The sequence below is a fragment of the Capsella rubella genome, unplaced genomic scaffold, assembly GCF_000375325.1.
Source record: "Capsella rubella cultivar Monte Gargano unplaced genomic scaffold, Caprub1_0 scaffold_4, whole genome shotgun sequence".
Taxonomy (NCBI): Eukaryota; Viridiplantae; Streptophyta; class Magnoliopsida; order Brassicales; family Brassicaceae; genus Capsella; species Capsella rubella.
The window spans coordinates 7160520-7180965 of NW_006238920.1; the positions used below are offsets into that span (position 1 = coordinate 7160520).

Sequence of the window (20446 nt, forward strand, 5' to 3'; positions counted from 1 at the left end):
CTGTATATGTGTCACATGTCATAACATGAAAGTACAAATGTGAATTATAATAGAGATATATTCCTTCCAAAAAAAACCTTGTCATATTATATAAGATTTTCCAAAATTTTATTGTAATTAAAGTTTTTATGTATATTAATTGGTTAAATATAGGATTAGTGTGTATTTATTTAATTTAGTTAAATAAATATGTAAAGTGAAGATAATATAATATGTCTAAAAGTAGATATACTATCATTTCCATAATTGTATTGTATCTAATTATTTATGTGTCTTAATTGGTGAATCTAGTGGTATCAAAGAAAACTTATCTTATTATAATAAAATATAAAGAAAAGTTAAACTTTGAAGTATTATATATATATATATATATGCCAAATGTGAAGTGTCATAATTATAGGGCGTTTTACAAAACTACTCATCTTTGGACGGATCCACCCAATAATTTAGCCGATCTTTGGCCCCCTTTTCAAATTATCGTGAAAAATAGTTTTTTCCTACAAGCCTTGCATCGTTACGTGTGGTCTACAAAAGACGAACGGTTATTGTCATTAGCTTCTCGACAGAGAGATACTAATCTTCACGAAAAGACATCTTCCTTTGTGATTGAATTACTCAAAATCATTTTAGAAATGGCTAAGACAGAAGAAAATATGAGTAACAAATCTAGATGGAGTCTTGGAGGCATGACCGCTCTTGTCACTGGTGGTACTAAAGGCATCGGGTCAGTCCCAATAACTTCTACCTTACCTACTTTACTACTAGTTCAGTATTGAATCTGTGCTCTCATTCTAGTATTCGATTTATGTGAATGTTTTGATCTATTCCGATGTTTATAATCAAGACAACCCTAATTAAAAAAGAGCAACGCTGAATGATTTCTAAACTAAAAATTTCATGTGTGCTATAAACAGAAAAGCTGTGGTGGAAGAACTAGCTATGTTAGGAGCAAGAGTTCACACATGTGCCAGGGATGAAACTCTCCTTCAAGAACGCTTACGTGAATGGCAAGCAAAAGGGTTTCAGGTCACCACTTCTGTTTGCGACGTTTCTTCTCGTGACCAGCGAGTGAAACTCATGGAGACTGTTTCATCTCTCTTCCAAGGAAAACTCAATATCCTCGTAAGTAGTTATATATATATTAAAAATCTCCTCCTCAGCCTCAAGGTTGAAACCACAGTGACCAAATCATGTTCTGTTTGGGTGTATATAGGTACCCAACGTTGGTACAGGTGTAGTAAAGCCGACCACAGAGTGTACAGCAGAAGAATTTTCATTTATAATGGCTACAAATCTGGAGTCAACTTTTCATCTCTCACAGCTCGCACACCCTTTGTTGAAAGCCTCTGGTGCAGGGAGTATTGTGTTCATGTCTTCCGTTTCTGGGGTTGTGAACTTGGGTGGTACATCCATTTATGGAGCAACCAAAGGTATAAACAACTAATGATCTTTTGCTTTTATTGATACTTATACTTACATACATGTACGCATTTTATAGGAGCAATGAATCAGCTGGCGAGAAATTTGGCATGTGAGTGGGCGTGCGATAACATAAGGACCAACTCTGTTTGTCCATGGTTCATCACAACTCCGGCAGCTAAAGATGTAATAAAGACAAAGAACAAACATAAATCTTGTCAATACTAAAGAAAATATGATATAACTAGCTAGTAATTCTGATGGATCTTATTCTGTATGAAAATGTTTTAGTTTCTCAGTGGTGAAGGTGTAAAAGAAAAGGTGGAGAGCGTGACACCATTGAAGCGTGTTGGAGAGGCTAATGAAGTATCATCGCTTGTTGCATTTCTTTGTCTTCCTGCAGCTTCTTACATAACAGGTCAAACCATTTGCGTTGATGGAGGTTTCACTATTAACGGCTTCTCTATGCCTTAATTAAGACGTATATATGCATGTTGCATGCCTAAATATGTGTGATTTGTGGTCTAGTTAAGTGCCACTATTTATGGATAATATTCTTAATAATTTTAATCTATGCAAGCTATATACATTTAAGTTATGTTGATGGAGCTCACTCCTTCGTTCATGCCTTGTAATGCTTGGAAGGAATCCAAACTCTAATCTTATCGAATAAGAATTTGGTCGTGTTCGTATTCGATGTTTGTTTCTTTCCAATCCATCCAATATAGTGTGTGGTGTGCTATACTTATATGTATAAAATATTATGATCCTATAAATTGTAGTATAGACATATGTAATGACAACCATACGATATTCAACTATAATGTCCCTTTCCTCGCTTGCTTTACGGGTTATGGCTAAAAACTAAAGTAAGTTTTAAATTGTAAAATGAAGACGTTGTAGCCGTCTTTGTAGTTTTTGCTCGGTAAACTGTAAACCATTCGGGTCTAGCATATAGTTTCCCCGGCCAGAGACGTCTTCACGAATATTTTATACGCTAAATGATGCAAGGTGTTACGAGATTTCACAAATTGCACGAAGCTTAAATTTGTATCTCGTGAATAAATTAAATTTGACGAGATGTGGACACACACTGATATCTTTGTTTTATAAATTGTTCATACCACCATCGCACCATATGTGATTACTCTCCTACATATTATATATTCGATACGATGCTCTGGTCTCAAAAGATTATAGCAATAGGAAAAAGTGAGATACAAGTTAATCTATCACATGCATATATTAAGTTTTTTTCTTTGTTAACGTGTCTACTGTCTAGCTAACAAAACATATAAAGTATCGCACTAAAGCTTGTTAGGTTTATATAAAGCAAACATAATTTAGGTTATTTATGTAACAAATATGAAAAACTAACGTAATGAAACTCCTCAAGTATTTTAAAATAGAGAAAAACAAAACCTACATTGAGGGGAAAAGCTACGTACGACTAAAACGTACACTCGTGGCGCATTAGAACTTCCTATGTTCCTTGCTGTGTCAATTTGATTGGACCACGAATCTCGCACACTCGTTACTGACACTTACGTGAAATATTATTTTTTTAGTAGAAAGAGTTTTATAATTGTTTTCTGAAGAGGCAGGTTTGTGTATAAAATAGAGTGCGAGTTGTAACGTGTAAATGACATTATTTCTCTATTTGAATGGTTCATGAGTTTCTTTTTATTAACTAGTGAAGTAACAACACCTAAAACAGGATTCAACGTTACTTGAAATAGAGCAAAAACTAATTGACGTGATCGGAGTTTTTAGTTTTTGTTTGTTCTTTTCGATATGGCGGATATATGTTACGAAGTGGTGACTGACGCATCTCTGCCGTCGGTTTATGAATCGACGCCGCCACATTCACGGCGGAGGCAGCGGTTTAAGACGGTGATGCAAGAAGATTGGGAGAGGAATTGTAAACGTAATAAACAAGAGGAGGCTCTAGCTATTACTAACCATAAAGTTGACGTATCCGGCGAGACTTCCACGACGGAGCTCAGTCCGAGATACGGTGTTTCATCGGTGTGTGGTAGGAGAAGAGAGATGGAAGACGCGGTGGCGATTCATCCTTCGTTTTCTTGTACCAAGAATTCGGAAAATTCTCAACACTATTTTGGTGTGTACGACGGCCATGGTTGTTCCCACGTACGTATACGAAGTTGTTTTCATGCATATTCTCTTATATTTCCGTATTCGATATTTTCAGTTTTAGCTGATATATACGACATCGTTTTGTTTTCTATAGGTTGCAGCTAGGTGTAGAGAGAGGCTTCACAAGCTAGTGCAAGAGGAACTGACCTCAGATGGAGATAACGAAGAAGAATGGAAAAAGACAATGGAGCGCAGCTTCAAGCGCATGGATAGAGAAGTTTTGTCGTGGAGTGATTCCGTCGTGAGTGCGAGGTGCAAGTGTGATCTTCAGTCCCCTGCTTGTGATTCCGTTGGATCGACCGCGGTTGTTTCAGTCATTACGCCGGATAAGATCATCGTCGCAAATTGTGGTGATTCTAGAGCAGTTCTTTGCCGAAATGGGAAACCAGTCCCTTTATCAACCGATCATAAGGTCAGTGTCTCTCAAAACATGTTATGTTTCAAGGCTTCTAACTTAAAATCAATTGGTCTCAAAACATGTTATGTTTCAAGGTTTCAAACTTAAAATCAATTGGTCACGTCTTATAATATTATCTTAGGTAACATATAGTCTTGAATTCTTCATTCAACCAACACATATCACCTAGTTATTTTTACCTGAATATCTGTTAAGATTGAAATTGTGGGTTTAGTACTAAAGAGATTGTGTTCTTTGTACACAGCCTGATCGTCCAGACGAATTGGACCGAATCGAAGGAGCCGGTGGGCGAGTCATATATTGGGACTGCCCGAGAGTTCTAGGGGTCTTAGCAATGTCACGAGCAATAGGAGACAACTATTTGAAACCTTACGTGAGTTGCGAGCCGGAGGTCACCATAACGGACAGGACTGACGACGATTGCCTCATACTAGCAAGCGACGGTTTATGGGATGTGGTTTCAAACGAGACTGCGTGTTCAGTGGCTCGTATGTGTCTCCGTGGTGGTCAGAAACAGAGAGGTAGTTATGAGGATCCGGAGGTCCCGGACAAGGCTTGTACGGAAGCGTCTGTATTACTAACGAAGCTGGCGTTGGCAAGGCACAGTAGTGACAACGTGAGTGTCGTTGTGATAGATCTCAGGAGAGAAGGACACGTAAGTGGACACTAATCCAAGGCGAAGACACAGCTTTAACTTTTTGGTTTTTTTCAGTTTTGCTGTTCTTGGAATGCGTAATTGTTTTTTTTGAGCAGCTTAATGCTGCTTTCTCAGATACTAGAGAGAGGGTATACGAATCAACCCGACTAAAGGGTTAATACTTTTACAGGAATGATGATTAGTTCTTCTCAAACTTTAATCATCTTTCATGTAATAACTCTTAATGAAAATCAAATCAAAATTAAGCCTAGCAGTTACTAGTGACTTACTACTCTAATTGATTGACTACTATAGCTGAGGAAAATTTTGTTCTCAAAATAAGTTCCGACATGTAAAATATGTTCACAGAAGATCGACCATCTATGACATGTATATCATTTTGCTTTAAGAGAGATTTTTTCAGACTTTCTAAAAGATAAAATTAAAAACAACAAAGGTTAATACGCAAGGGATGAAATTACACTTTTTAGGCTTTTAAGATACTTGAATGTGCTTTGTCTGTGCCGCAAGGTTAATAAATGAGTTAAGATTCCTAGGGGCTAAAATGCAAGCACTAGCGCAGTCTAATAGCAGTATCTAAAGATTGAGATAAGACAGAAGGTTCAACTTATGTTCAGAACAACAGCTTTGATTGTACAGTACAGCCCAAGGTGTTGCAAATAATGTTTGTTCTTGTGACTAAACGTTTTAATTCAAGAAAATCTGAGAAGCAAAACAGAAGAAAGGAGGGTTTTTGAGAACAAGACCTCACTCTTGAGAAATCCAACTTCCACTTTTGCTTGTTTTCAGGTTTCTTTGAGGGCCTTCAGTTTCCTGTAACCCTTGTCGGTACCAAAGATCCTGAAGTAACGCAGAGAAACAAATTTTACATGATTACAAATGTTAGAATCGATCAATTACTACTTTTGTTCAAAGAAATAAACAGAGTTCAGATATATACCAGTCCATGTAGACAAACGTTGATGAGTAGTTGCCAGACTTTGTGTAGAGTAATCGATGATGGTAGTCATGGAAGTCAGCACTGTAAGCAAATAATAGTACACTCATTCATGTTAAAGATCTGATTGTATTTTAAGATGTTGCACCAATATGAAGGCTAAAGATTAGATGTTTGATCTTACCCGCCATACAGAGGAAGAAAATTTGAAGGGCTCCATGGGAAATGATAACCACAATGTGCCTCAACTGTCTCAATAACTCTCAACATCATCCATAACCAGAGTGTGATCAGGTGAGGCCCAGTGAGAGCCGGACCAATGATGGTAGCAAAACCCAGGAACAGAATTTCAGCAGGATGAGCATATTCTGATGTCAAACCGAACGGTGTGGCGTATCTGAGTAAAAGCATAATATCAGTTACGGCCAAGTAAATGAACTAACATTGTCAACAACAAAAAAGATTGAGTACTGAAGCTTACTCATGATGCACACTGTGCACGTTCTTGTACAGCCATTTAGTATGCAAGATCCTGTGACCCCAATAAAATACAAAATCCTCAATGATGAAGTAGAATAAGATCTGGGCAGACACTACTTTCCTGCAAGAGCAACACCAAAAATGGTTTTATAAACCAGATCAAACATAATTCAGGTTCTTCTCATGCAGCTCAACACTGACATATTATATATAATGCCAATTGGAAGAGTTTAACATTAGAACCCAAAAAAACAAAAGCTCCAGCACTAAAGAACCTGATAATACCAGGACGGCAGAGGAAAACTGCTCTGCATGCCCATGAATCTGAAGACAGGATAAGATGCCATCATAAGGGGCAAGTTTACGCAGAAATGGTAAAGCAAGAGTCGTGCAATGCATTTCCCTTGGGCTTCAGGAGTATTATTTTTAGTCTACAGAAGACCAACCAATAGTAACTGTTTAATACAAAGATAAGCTAAAACAGCTATTACATTGACATTCACAAATAGTAGGCCAAATGAGAACATATACTTTTTATCACTCAAGATTTGAAAGATTAAAACAAAAATCAGGTGCTGATTACTTGGTGAGATCTCTTATCACTCAATTCCTTTCCGAACGGTTACACAAAGCTATAACTATACATAGAAGATCCTTGAAACATGAAAGAACACAAACCTGAATTTTGTAACTGCTCAACAAACCGGTCCTTTCTAAGAAAATGTAAGGCAGTCCAGACAAGAAAAACACACTTTCATGAAGGATAAAACTCCCAATACACGCCAGTTGAAAATCGCTGTAATGTGTAACGAGATACTGCATCCAATCAACATAAAGAGAAAACAAAAAATGGTCAGCAACACAATCTTAAAATGCGATTGATGCTTAAAATCAATCTGAAAGCAATTGTATATCCACACTCAAAGCGAGTAAAAGAAGATGTTCAAGAAACAATTACTACTTATCAACACCCATCACATTTACAAAGCGTGCACAAAAACAATTCACAGTCTAATATCAGCAATGTTCTAGCTTACTTTTACCCTTAGTAATCATCTAATTAACGAATTGAGTCCGTTCCTTTGGTCCAGATGCAAGATAGCCTAGAATGATTATTATGCATTATGGTCCAATAGCAGCAATAACACCAAAATCCACTTCATATTCCCAAACAAAAACAAAAAGAATCAAGCAAAACAAACTGAGATCACATTGGCTAATCATGTGGAACAAGCAGAGTCAAATCCAGATCTGAAACCACAAAGAACCAATCTAATCAAAACACAAAGGGACCACAAACAATCCAATGCGATGAGTGGACCACCAAAAAAAATCATAAAATCAAACTAACACAGCCAGATACTACTCACCGTACGAACTCTACACCTATATCATAAATGCAGTACACTGAACTCGGTGACGAAGAAAAACAAAACAACGAAATCGCTAGAAAACACCAAACCAAACAAAATCCATGTACGAGAGATCACGGAAACAAGGAGAAGGTTAAAGAGTACCTTCCAACCGGATTCAACGAGAGAATCCATGGTTACAACAACGAGAGAGAGAGAAAAAAAACACAACGGATCTATGCGGCGGAGATGAATAAAAACAATAGAGGCGTGAGTGGGAGAGAAAGAGAAAGAGAGAGAGATAGGGAGAGAGGCCAAAACTGTGTGACAAGAAGGAATCTGAATTTGGTTGTTTGTTTCTGCAAACACTCTTTTCTCTTCTCTCAATCACACGTGCACTCATACACATTTTTCAATTTAGTCCTTCGTCACTAAGATATTTTTTACTTAGTACCATATAGTTTTAGATGTGACAATTGGCACCCCCTGATTGAATTACTTTCGCACCATATTTTTTAACAGTACTCTACAAAAGCTGGTGATTATGGCTTTATGGTTATGAAGAGACTTAAAAGATTTGAAATTTGGGGTTTTCATAATAAATAGAGAGTACAAATGAGAATCTAGTATGATTATTCAAAGAGAAGACAAAGAAAACACACATTTTAGACAAAGATAGTTGTGAGAGAATACTAAAAATCAGCAGAGACTTCTGAGTTGTTTCCTTCTCTTTGAGATTGTCCCTGTGTTTGAGAAACTCAACAGCTACTTGTCTAATTGTTCTATTATCAGAAACCACTAAGGTCACAGTTGAGCAGTTTCCCTTTTGTGGATCCTCTTGCCAGTATACAGCTGCAGCATATTGTCAAAATACCAAAAGAAGATCACAAGAATATTCAGCATACAGTGACCAAGTCTTGATGTAATTCACATAAATCATTGTCCTTGATGATGAATTATATAGGTAGCAGGAGCTAGTTCCACACATAGAAATCTTAAAGATGAAGAGAAGAAAACTCAAATAATGTGAGCTAAGATATTTGCTAGACTTCAAATCTACAGTGTGATTTTAATTTTTTTTTTTTTTAAATAAGCTGGTACTCAGTTCTGTGATTAGATCACATGCAAAGTGGAAGGATAGCTTACAGATAATTCATATTTTCCATATCACTTTCCTGAAGCTAATATGTACAACACAGACTAAGGGCTAAATACGGTGACCAAGCTAAACATAAAACAGAAAATGTAGAGTCAGGGTTACTTTCATTGGTTCTACCATAACATAGTAAGAGTTTTTACCTTTTGGATAATTGTTAATTTGAAGCATGGTGGTCATTGGTCATAGAAAAGGTGATTTCTTTTCTGATGGCTTAAGAATTTGGAATGAGCACATCAAGCTCTCATCAATGCTCATCATTGCACCCGCATTGTCAAATTCCCCACAATAGTTGGGAGCTGAAAATACTGTAACAAGCTGTCTTTCTGCAAAGAACTCGTACCCATCTTCAACAACCTTAAGAAAAGAGTCAATACACATCCATTATTAAGATTGCAAGTTTTCAATAAACTTAATGACAAATATAACTCAAGAGTAAAAACCTGGTGGGCACGACAGATCAGGTCCATGTCATTTTTCTCCAAAAACTCTGCAACTTTGTCAGCTCCAAAAGTGTATGAAACACCACGATCGTTCATTCCCCAGCCTTTGGTATCTCCACTAGGATCTGACCATAGCAAATCACATACCAAACCAGAGTCTGGAATATCCATTGGCCGTGCAATATTTCTAATCTGGTCCAAACTTGTCAACTCTGGGGAAATTCCACCATGCATACATAGTATTCTGTCATCAATTAAGGCGGCCACAGGAAGACAGTTAAAGCAATCGGTGAATACTTTCCAGAGTCTGACATTAAACCTGCGTTTGCACTCGTCATAGAATCCATAAATACGATTAATGGATGCACATTCATGATTCCCTCTCAACAGGAAGAAGTTCTCAGGGTACTTGATTTTGTAAGCTAGGAGAAGGCATATTGTTTCCAAGCTTTGCTTCCCACGGTCAACATAATCACCCAAGAACAAATAATTAGCTTCTGGAGGGAAGCCTCCATACTCAAACAGCCTCAGTAGATCTGAATACTGCCCATGAATATCACCTGTAAAAGTAAGAGACGAGAAACAATTACATCAAAGAAAACAGCTTGTAGAAAACATGGCATATAAAAGTCAACTAAAATCAGTGCAGCTCAGGATATACACATGATGGAAGAGACCAACTATGCAGGCCAAATAAATTCTACAACTTAAAACATTGAAAAGCCAAAGAATGGTGAATGAACACTTGCGAGCTTAGTCAAGCTTTTGCAAGAAATGCTTTATCAGACCGAGTCATTACACATAACTTGACTAGTTAACAACATTAAGATAAAAGAAACAAACCTCATAGAACGGGTCAAAACTCTGAATCCTATCTAAGACTTATAGTGATAAAAGATTCCCACTTTATAACCACACATTCACTTGATTTTATCGTTCTGAACTCAAAAGACCATCAATTGTCACCATCACACATTTCATAAGTCACTTAATGGTCCAAAAAGCAACAATTTTGCTCTAACTTACAACCTATAACCCACCAAATTTGACCTACTTAACATTTGCAAAAAGCTCAAAGATTCTCTCTTTCCACGATGAACATAGTTCTAATAACTCAATTCATAGCTACTGAACAAATCAAAACGTGATTACATGCACTAAATTCATAACCAAATTCAACCAAAACCCCACTCCCAAAAAATTAAAAAACACTTTTTTAAGCAGAGAGAACAAAAATCTGACCGCAGATCTTGATGGGAGCTTCGAGTTCAAGCAGATTGGGTTGTTGAAGAAAGATTTCTTTCGACACAGCACAAAGCTGACGGATTTCGCCTTCACTGAGATGAACTTGCTTCCCCGATCCAGGCCTCGTGTTCCGAAACTCAACCAAACGGCGAATGATATCGTCGAGAACACCCGGTTCCATCGCTCGCTTCTGCTCCTGCTCTTGTGCCGGCTTCTCCGCCATCTCCAATCGAGAAAATAGATAAGAGAACGAACGGAGAATTCAAGCGTGTGAAGCTCTTTTTCGAGCCGCGAGGAGGAGGCAGACGAGACCCGACGAGACCACTGTGGAGCTCTATCAGAATGAGTCAGATGAGATGGGATGAGTCAGTTTTTTATTGATTGGTTCCTTTTTAATCTCTTTATCATTACGACAAAGGAAAGTGTTTTAAAAATCGACCTAATGGGCCTTTTGTTGTTTTATTGGGCCTAATATAATAATAGGAAACGATCAAATCTTATTACATCACCTAATCTAAAACTTTAAATTAAAACCAAAGAGACAAATGAAAAAAAACACATAACACGCTTAAAAGATCCAAGAAGATTAGTTGAATCCTTAATTTTGAACAAGAAGAGTTGGTCATGGTCCATTTTGTTCGACTGAACTGTAACGCCACCTTTGGATGGTAGTAATGCACAATCATACAAAAATCTCATACACATGTTAAATGTATTTATTGCTTTTTTCGTCATTCCCTTTATTAGAGAAAAAAAAAGGTATGATTCTTCTTCACCTGTCGCAAGCCACAACGACTTATTTTAGATTCCAATACAAATAAGAAAATTCCACATTTCGTCTATAAACAATCTCCTCCCATATTTGCTGGATCCAATTCCATCCATCATCCTTTGTTTTAATTGCCTGTAAATTCTCTGTTTTTGTGTTAAGATTATGTCTTAATATCTCTAACCATAGAGATAAATTTATGAAATTCTCTGAAGAAGACAACACAGGGATTCATATACGTTTTGCCTCTCCATCTGAATCCCAGGTTTGTTTTCTTTCTTACAAGAATGTGTTTATTTGAATCTTTAATCATGAAAGATCCATAAGAAAGATCACAATGTTGTTTTGCTGTCTGATGAAAACCGTTGAAAACGTTCGAACAGCTTATGGAATTGGAGCAAATCCACATTTTGAAACCTGATGACGACCGAGGAATCGAATCACCTTCAGAAACAGAGGAAACTATAGGTGTGGTTCCTCTGTCTTGCGCGTTTACAAGGCAAGAACAATGTGTTTCCGAGATGAAAGAACGCGAAGAATCAATCAGCAGACTAAGCAGCCTTATCTTTCTGTACCTCATCGTTATGTCTGTCCAGATTGTGGGAGGTTTTGAGGCGAATAGCCTCGCGGTAATGACTGATGCTGCACATTTGTTGTCAGATGTGGCGGGTTTGTGCGTCTCTTTGTTGGCGATCAAGGTCTCTAGCTGGGAAGCGAATCAGAGAAACACGTTTGGTTTTAAACGGCTCGAAGTTTTAGCGGCTTTCTTGTCTGTTCAGCTCATTTGGCTTGTCTCTGGTGTTATAATCTATGAAGCCATTCAAAGACTTGTTAGTAGAAGCAGAGAGGTGAATGGTGAAATCATGTTTGGTATTTCGGCTTTCGGCTTTTTCATGAACTTGGTTATGGTTATTTGGCTAGGACATCACCATCACCATCACCATCATCATCATCATCACCACCATCAACATCATCATCATCATCATCACAAGGAGGTGGTTGTGGTGGAGGAAGAGGAGGATGATGAGGAAATGAATCCTTTAAAAGGTGAGAAATCGTCGTCAAAGGAGATGAACATTAACATACAAGGAGCTTATCTACATGCAATGGCTGATATGATTCAATCACTTGGTGTTATGATCGGTGGGGGAATCATTTGGGTGAAACCGGGATGGGTTTTGGTCGATTTGATATGTACTCTTGTTTTCTCTGGCTTTGCTCTTGCTGCTACTCTTCCAATGCTCAAGAATATATTTGGAATACTGATGGAACGAACACCGCGTGATATGGACATAGAGAAGCTCGAGAGAGGACTTAGGCGTATCGACGGAGTTAAAATTGTTTATGATCTTCATGTATGGGAGATAACAGTTGGGAGAATTGTATTGTCATGTCATATCTTACCTGAGCCTGGAGCTAGTCCTAAAGAGATCATTACAGGTGTTAGAAATTTCTGTAGGAAATCTTGTGGGATTTATCATGTAACTGTTCAGGTTGAATCAGAATAGTAAAAATGAGAGTTTTTTTGTCTTCTGTTTGACTGACTATAGCAGCATGAAGTCACAGACTAAACTCAGGCAACATTCAAAACATTTTCATTGCTAAATTTTCAGATTTTAGACAGATTTCTAAGAACTCTCACACAACATTTAAGAACTGACAATGACATATCTACTACAGACAAAGAAGCTAGCAGTTCCCAACTATTTGTCTAAAATTTGGGAACTGTGAACTTCATCGCACCATAGGCCTTAGCAAATGAAACAAGAACAAAGGAAAAAGTCTCCAGTCTTCCTCATGCACATCTCAGCACATTCAGACGAAATTTCCAAGAAAAGTCTCGCATAACACAAGAACTGACATTGGCATCTCTGATTCACATCTCTAACAAAAGTAGAAACAACAAAATCAGATCCCCAAATTCTACAGCATGATCCATAGGACTTGGCAATCGAGACAAAACCAAAGGCACATACTTTGATTATTAGAGCTTCTATAATCGTTATCAAGCCTATTTGATATTGAAGCTCTCCATACGAAGCCTCTGATGTAATAGAGTTGTTCATCATTCACATCTCAAAACTGCTGAACTTTCCAATTTCAATCAACTTGACAAAAAACAAGAACTGATAATGACATCTCCACAGCAAGAAGCTCAGAGTTTCTGAAATTTGGGAACTTTTTAATGATCTTATAGGACATGAAACAAGAACAAAGGGACATGAAGCCACGAACTTGCCTTATTTATTCACATCTCAAGTCTCAACACATTCTAATAATATACATCAACAACCTCACACTTCAAAATTTCCAAGAAAAGTCTCACACAACACAAGAACTGACAATGACATCCCTGATTCACATATATTCGCACAATAATACAACAACAACCTCACCCTTCCCAACTACTTAATCTGAAATTTAAGAACTTTCAGCTTAATAATCTTAAAAAACTTAGCAATTGAGACAAGAACAAAGATACATACTTTGATTATTATGAGAAGTCTCTATAATCCTTATCAAGCTGATTTGATATTAAGCTTGTCCATGCGAGCTCTGATGTACTCAAGATGCTCATCTTCAGGAGGGATACATTTCTTGATAACATCATTCCCCGACAAGTTCTTAACCCATCTATGAATCTCCGGGAACTTCTCCACCGGAACAACCTTAACCCCGAGGAGATCCTCCGTCCTTATAAGCCAAAACGCCACCAAAGTCGCCACAATATCCACCAACCCTAAACTTTGCCCACCGAAAAAATCTTTCCCAACAAGCTCTTTCTCCAAAAACATCAACAAATTTCTCGTCTCTTCAACCGCCGCGTCTCTCTCTTCTCCGATCGTCCCCGCCACTTTCATAGCCGCCACACAAATCTAAAAAAACTCCCCAATAACCGGTTTCAAAAGCCCAAAACCGGTACTTGAAAATCGAATAATCAAAATTTCATACCTGTTGATCGATCAATTTAGCCCAGAAGCGAGCCATAGCTCTCTCAGACGGATCTTGAGGAAGAATCGGATTGTTCCGCCACGTATCATCAATATACTCAAGAATCACAAGCGACTCAGAGATCGGTTTACCATTATGAACAAGAACCGGAATCATTTTATAAACCGGGTTCAACCGAAGAAGCAGATCGCTCTTGTTGGTGATATCTTGCTCAGAGAACTCGTACGGTACACCTTTAAGCGTAAGAGCTATCTCAATCCTACGACTAAAAGGACTCGCCCACATACCCAAAAGCTTCACTTCCTCTGAATCTTCTGATCTCTCAGCCATTGTCTCTCACTCACTCTTGTGAGTTTTTGACTCATGTGTAGTTTATATAGAGTGTGTTTTGTGATGATGTCATGAGTGACGGAAACAAAACAGTTATTAGAAGACAAGAGTTTGTCCCACATCGGACAGTGGAGACAGAAGCTGAGCTGTTTAAATAGAGAAAGGTTTGGTCAAAATCGGCAACGGGGTGGGAACCTAGGAGATGGGTCTGCTTATTTACTACTAAACCCTGAACCCTCCCATGATTACTCGATGGGAATGATATAATGTTGGGGGTCTTTGGCCGGCGTTTCCCCCGAAAAATAATTAAAAAACGTCGATGGCTACATAAGAGGCTCGTCTCCTTAAACAGTGAATAAGGTTGGGTTTGGTTCGTAGGTGGTTCTGCTGAAGCTAGTTTAGTGTCTGCGGTTAACCGTTTCCTCGCCTTACCCTCCCACCCCCAAATTTTGTTTTTCCTAACCATTATTTGAAATATGATTAACTAATTATTTATCGTATTTTTCTTTTCTTACTAATGTGTTTTTTTTTTTTTATCGACATGTGTTTATCTACATTATATTAATTTTTTAAGTAATTTATGTTTATAGAAAAACTCGTTTTAACCAAATCGGAAGATTATAATATTCATTTTTCTTTTTGGAAAAAAATTATACTAAATCAGTAGCATAATAATATCTTCTCAAAAAAATCTATTCTCCAACATTCCATGAAAAATAAAATATGAGAAGTTACTTTTTATATGAGAAGAATTATATATATATATTAAATATCATATAAATATTTTAAAAACCTTGTAAGAACCTTGTGAGTCTGTTAAAAAAAAATTTAAAACATAGTGTAATATATTTGTTATTTTGCTTCCAATAAATCGTTTTGTTATTAAAAAGGATTAACATCATTTATTGTTTGTACGCGACTACAAAAATAATTAACATCATTTACCAAAAAAAAACTTTTGAAAGCCTCAAAATAATGTGCTTTGGCTAATAAAACTACACAACAATGCATTTTACACAATATTGTTACATATCATTTGCAAATTAGTGGAATCCATACCAACTAAACTCAAATTATTACTTCCATAACCTTATACTTTCATGATTACTTTGTATATTTGAACGACATATTATTTATCATTGTGTTCTTTTCATTTTCATTGTTTAAGACATGTGAGTCGTTGATAATATTTTAATCCATCTTTAATTTATAATATTTATTTTTAGTATATAAAAATTTAACAATAATAATTTAGAATTATAAATTTCCAAAATACTGCATTTATACTAATAAACAACACGATAGTGCATTTTAACAAAAATTTAACTTATAGATCCACTTCATATGTAAATAAACAAATATGAATCATACAAATCCAAATTCTTACATAAACAACCTTAATTTTTTCATGTTACTTTGTACATGACAACCACAATTTATGAGAATTAAGAAATAATGGTGGTTTGAAAGCATTCCAAATCGGGAGCTATTCAAGATAATTCCCTTTTTCTAATTCTTGCGATTTTGCCTCCAAGAATTATTGAATTGCCCTGTAAATGAGTTTGGATGATGTCTAATTTTATTAATTTTGTTCGCCATTTGTCTTACTTGTTCAGTTCCATGAACGTTGATCCAGAGGAAAGGTATATCACAGACCATATAGTTTCTTCATCTCAAATACATGTATTAATCTAAGTTACAAAAGGCTGATCTCTCTAGAATTATATATGTTTTGGTTTTGTCACATCGTTTGGTTTAACTTTGGTGTTCAACTATTCATTAACAATTTTCTATATCTGGTTTTAAAACATGTTTTGGTTAAGATATGAGAAATCTGCTCCCACAAGATATTATTAGAAATATGTTTTTGTTGGTGCCATATAAATCCCTTGTTCGTTTCAGAGTCATCTCTCAGGAATGGAAATCTATGATACAAGATAGTCTGAATCATGGAAGATCCAGGATTGCTAGGTCTATGATGATATACTTGAATAAAGAGAAGCATGATGGTTTAGATCTAGAGGTTAATGATAAATTTGAATGGGAAAAAAACGAAACTCAAAAACAAACTTGCTCTAATACCATGTAAAGATTGATGTGAGTTTAGATCGGAAAAATTGTATATTGACATTTGTAAGAATGTACCAAAATTTGGATGCTTATCAGTTAGAGAGTTAATGTCGGTAAATATTCATAAGAATCTCTCATTGTGATGGTTTGATAATAACCAATACATTATCATACAACCATCTACTGCTTTGTTTGATTGAATTCATATTATAAGACTTTTGTTTAGCTACCTAAAATACAATTTTTGTGCAAATATGAACGTTATATACATTCTTATTTCAAATAATATGGGGCAATAATTGTCATATAGCCTTGAAGTTTACCTACTCTTGTGGAATACACGCGTATGGTCGTGTGGATGTTAGGTATCAACTCCAAACCAATCTTGATTTTGTTGTTTACTTTTTTTCTTCTTATTCATTTTGTTTGAATTTTTGTTATACATATAAAAAATTACTGTTAATTTTTTTTTAGTAATTATAAGTATCCAATCAACAAATAATTCACTATATTAAATGAGCTCAGCTTTAAAATCTCAAGTAAATCATGTCATGTTTTAATTAATTTTACAATAGTAGTTTACTTTAAGAAAAATATAACTCACTAATTAATCGTACCTCGAATAATTAATTTTAATTTGTTAACTTATCTTTATACAAAAATTATTCATGTATTTAAAGTATATAAAATATAGTATAGTAGAAATTTTTCATTAGTGTATATGCGCCTCACGCTCCTGTAATTGAGTTGTCGCAATTTGTCATATTTTGGGACATGCATGGGACCAAACTTATCAAATTAGAAAGTATATGGTTAAATCAATCTTCACCCTCTCAAGTCTCAACCGCACAACAATAAAAATGATATCTTATTACAAACATTAACCAATAATAAAACATGTTATACATATCAAAAACTAAATTTCAACATTAGGATGGTCAATGACTTCATAAGAAGATGATTTGTCTTCTTGATTGATTTAAGATCTTACTCTCTCTGCCCTATAGATTTATTTATGTATTATGATTAGAGTTCAGATTAGAGATTTATTTATGTATTATGATTAGAGTTCATATAAGAGATATATATATTCTTAAAGTTATGCAAACACGTAAACGATATGGGAAACCTAACAATGGGAGATGTGACCAAAGTCTCTTTCGTATGTTTATTGAACTTCTATTTTCTTTATAACTTAAAGAGAGTATGATAAAACCTTCACCTCCCAATTAGACAACCACAAGACCAAAATAATTAATATGAGGCGATAATTCTGAAAAGTAGTTATATAGCCTTGAGGTTTACCTACTCTTGTGGAGTACTTATTTGATTAGGTACCAACTCCTAACCAATTTTAATTATGTTATTGCTTGCTTCTTTTTTCCTTCTTATTCATTCTTTTAAAATTCTTATTATTTTTTTAAAAAAGTATTAGTATCAAATATACAAATAATTTATTATATTAAATGTTATAAGCTTTAAAATAATAAGTATAACATGTCATATTTTGATTAATTTTACAAGTAGTTATGTACTTTAAAAATAAACTATAATTCACTAAAAGTACCATAAGTAATTTAATAATTAATTTAAAATCTAGAAAAAAGAAGGTATACATGTACTTCAAGTATTAAATATACTATAATAGAAAATTTTACTAGTGTATATATGATTCACGCTTCTAATTTGATAGGATCGACCGACTCTTAATTGAATTGTCGCAATCTGTCATATTTTGGGACATGCATGGGACCAAACGTTTCAAATTAGAAAGGATATGGTTAAATCAGTCTTCACCTTCTCAACCACACACCAATAAAACCATATCTTCTTACAAACATTTCATTAAACCATTACAACATGTAACATACCAAAGTACAACACTCGGATGATCAAGGACATAGAAAGATTATTTGTTTCCTTAAGAAGATCTTACTCTCTGTGTCACATTGTTCATGTGTTCAACATGTTCCTTTCTCGGTGGAATACAATCTCTCACAATCTCAACCTTCTCAAGATTCTTGACCCATCTCTTGTATTCTGGAAACTTCTCTTCTGTGGTCACTTCCAGTCCTATTCCTTCCCAACCTCTCTCCAAACAAAACGGTATCAGACTTCCGGCGACCAAATCCAAGAATCCGACACTCTTGCCTCCGAAGTAATCTTTTCCGACAAGTTCTTTCTCAAGATACATAATCAGTTCTCTTGCCTGCTCAGCCAAAACATCTCTTCCTTTCTCATCCGCTTTCGCCATTGATACAAAACCAACACTCATAATCTACAAAATGTCAAACAACAAAAGTTTTATAGTCTCTAACAATATATTAAAAAATAAAATTAACTAAACTGATTAAAGTATTGCCAATAGTTTATTATTTGACCTCCACTTTAAAAAACCCCTAATATTAATGAGTTTAGCAAAGAACCGAGCTTTGGATCTTTCGTAAGGATCTTGAGGGAGAATTGGATTATGTGGCCAAGTCTCATCGATGTATTCAAGAATCACATGAGACTCAAGAATAGTTTTACCATTATGAACAAGAACAGGCACCTTCTTGTGAATAGGGTTTAGAGCAAGAAGCAAAGAGCTTTTGTTCGCCAAGTTCTCTTCCACGTAATCGTACTTTATACCTTTGAGTTTGAGAGCCATCTCGATCCGACGGCTAAAAGGGCTCGCCCATAGCCCCAAAAGCTTCACTTCTTCATTCTCGGGCATTAGTTATCTCTCGCTCTGCTTCCTTAGCTTTCTTAGAAATTATGGTTTTTTCTTTGGATTTGTAGACTTATGGGTGCTTTGAGCTTTAGATTTATAGGCGTACGTAGGGCATTTAATGGTCTTGTGGTAAAAACGACGACAATTTTGCCGTTTGCTGATCGGCTCTTAAGGTGTAAATGCGAAGAATCTATCTACAACTACAAGGCGTGATTGATGTTGACTGTAGAACTTTATATTCGCAACGTTCACTTAGGAACTAGGACCAATGCCAAAGTTTTAATTCAGTCTATCGGGGAAAGAAATGTTTTGGTCTTGGTCTAACCAAATTCATAATCAAAATACACGAACATAAATTGCGTTTAGTGCAATTTGTTTTACTACTATTGAACTATTTTATCATTTTTTATCTCTTAAGATTTAATTGGTGTGAGTCATAATATTTTTGTTTTATCATTTCGTGTATTTCTTTGTTACGGTGTCGACACTATGCACAATTTAGCATAAATATATATCTATCTACAATTTCTCTACTACAAAAATAAAAAATGTTTGATGTAAAAAACATATTTTGTCTTAATTAGTTAAAGGACTGTAGATCGACTAGTTTTTTTTGTCTTAATATAAAAAACATTCCCCATATCATACTACCACTATTATTACTATTGGAAAATATCTATATTTTCTGCCTCTCAATTTTTTTTTCCTTTCTATTACTCTCAATACGTTTCTTCTCCACTTAATCATATGATCATATCACTCGTGTAAACTTTGGTAGTTGAGAATAAACGTAACTTTTACCTTGTTATAAAATATATCCAAAACATATAAAATTTATATTGTATTGTATTATATATGTGTATATAATATATTCTTCTTATTCTCTTACGTTGTATTGCTTTAAACATTCACGAACATCACATATATATACTAGGACGTTCCCCCTACTGATAAACGACATGAAGTCTACTTATCTAATTTTAAACAGCGTGTAGTTCTTTTAAATTTCCATAAAAAAAATTAAATGATTGCAAAATGAGGGACGTAAATAATACTCTTTTTCAAAGATTTTTTTTTAAATACCATATTTACAAATTTTATAAAAAAAACACTAAAAAATGTTGAAATCTATCCAAATATGTGTGCAACTTTATAAATATAAACACAAATTACCTCTGTATGTGTATAAAATTTTATATATCTTTCATAAATAGTGTAAAAATAACTTTTAAAAGTCTTATAAACATTTTTAAAAATCTTATAAGACTTGTAAATACGATTTAAAACCTTTCTAAACCTATTATTTTTATTGTGGTCTCGTAAATTATTTTACTTTTTTTTTCACTT

At 35.3% G+C, this 20446-nt stretch overlaps 7 protein-coding genes across 7 annotated transcripts; 3 read left to right on the top strand and 4 right to left on the bottom strand.

Moving 5' to 3' along the window:
- Window positions 1-449: 449 nt before the first annotated feature.
- On the top strand, window positions 450-2114 carry LOC17890281 (tropinone reductase homolog At2g29370). Its single transcript, XM_006294737.2, has 5 exons — window positions 450-724; window positions 915-1122; window positions 1214-1430; window positions 1499-1605; window positions 1711-2114. The coding sequence occupies exons 1-5, from the start codon at window positions 633-635 to the stop codon at window positions 1891-1893; spliced, it is 807 nt and encodes a 268-aa protein (XP_006294799.1). The 5' UTR covers window positions 450-632; the 3' UTR covers window positions 1894-2114.
- A 1099-nt stretch (window positions 2115-3213) lies between these two features.
- LOC17890258 (probable protein phosphatase 2C 24) lies at window positions 3214-4664 on the top strand. Its single transcript, XM_006295369.1, has 3 exons — window positions 3214-3570; window positions 3671-3988; window positions 4239-4664. Exons 1-3 carry the CDS (start codon window positions 3214-3216, stop codon window positions 4662-4664), a joined length of 1101 nt encoding a protein of 366 aa, XP_006295431.1.
- Window positions 4665-5219: 555 nt separating this feature from the next.
- LOC17887780 (methylsterol monooxygenase 2-1) lies at window positions 5220-7757 on the bottom strand. The gene is made up of 7 exons (XM_006294719.2): window positions 7587-7757; window positions 6748-6885; window positions 6355-6500; window positions 6071-6190; window positions 5774-5986; window positions 5593-5673; window positions 5220-5492 (listed from the first exon to the last, which is right to left on the bottom strand). The coding sequence occupies exons 1-7, from the start codon at window positions 7614-7616 to the stop codon at window positions 5438-5440; spliced, it is 783 nt and encodes a 260-aa protein (XP_006294781.2). The 5' UTR covers window positions 7617-7757; the 3' UTR covers window positions 5220-5437.
- A 237-nt stretch (window positions 7758-7994) lies between these two features.
- Window positions 7995-10621, bottom strand: LOC111830980 (serine/threonine-protein phosphatase PP1 isozyme 1). Its single transcript, XM_023784127.1, has 4 exons — window positions 10263-10621; window positions 9021-9580; window positions 8721-8934; window positions 7995-8273 (listed from the first exon to the last, which is right to left on the bottom strand). The coding sequence occupies exons 1-3, from the start codon at window positions 10486-10488 to the stop codon at window positions 8761-8763; spliced, it is 960 nt and encodes a 319-aa protein (XP_023639895.1). The 5' UTR covers window positions 10489-10621; the 3' UTR covers window positions 7995-8273; window positions 8721-8760.
- A 494-nt stretch (window positions 10622-11115) lies between these two features.
- Window positions 11116-12566, top strand: LOC17889898 (metal tolerance protein B). Its single transcript, XM_023784413.1, has 2 exons — window positions 11116-11299; window positions 11418-12566. The coding sequence occupies exons 1-2, from the start codon at window positions 11234-11236 to the stop codon at window positions 12540-12542; spliced, it is 1191 nt and encodes a 396-aa protein (XP_023640181.1). The 5' UTR covers window positions 11116-11233; the 3' UTR covers window positions 12543-12566.
- Window positions 12567-13252: 686 nt separating this feature from the next.
- LOC17889066 (glutathione S-transferase U7) lies at window positions 13253-14352 on the bottom strand. Its single transcript, XM_006294882.2, has 2 exons — window positions 13987-14352; window positions 13253-13910 (listed from the first exon to the last, which is right to left on the bottom strand). The coding sequence occupies exons 1-2, from the start codon at window positions 14314-14316 to the stop codon at window positions 13554-13556; spliced, it is 687 nt and encodes a 228-aa protein (XP_006294944.1). The 5' UTR covers window positions 14317-14352; the 3' UTR covers window positions 13253-13553.
- A 3905-nt stretch (window positions 14353-18257) lies between these two features.
- Window positions 18258-19944, bottom strand: LOC17888784 (glutathione S-transferase U5). Its single transcript, XM_023783790.1, has 2 exons — window positions 18774-19944; window positions 18258-18656 (listed from the first exon to the last, which is right to left on the bottom strand). Exons 1-2 carry the CDS (start codon window positions 19100-19102, stop codon window positions 18308-18310), a joined length of 678 nt encoding a protein of 225 aa, XP_023639558.1. The 5' UTR covers window positions 19103-19944; the 3' UTR covers window positions 18258-18307.
- Between the last annotated feature and the right edge of the window lie 502 nt (window positions 19945-20446).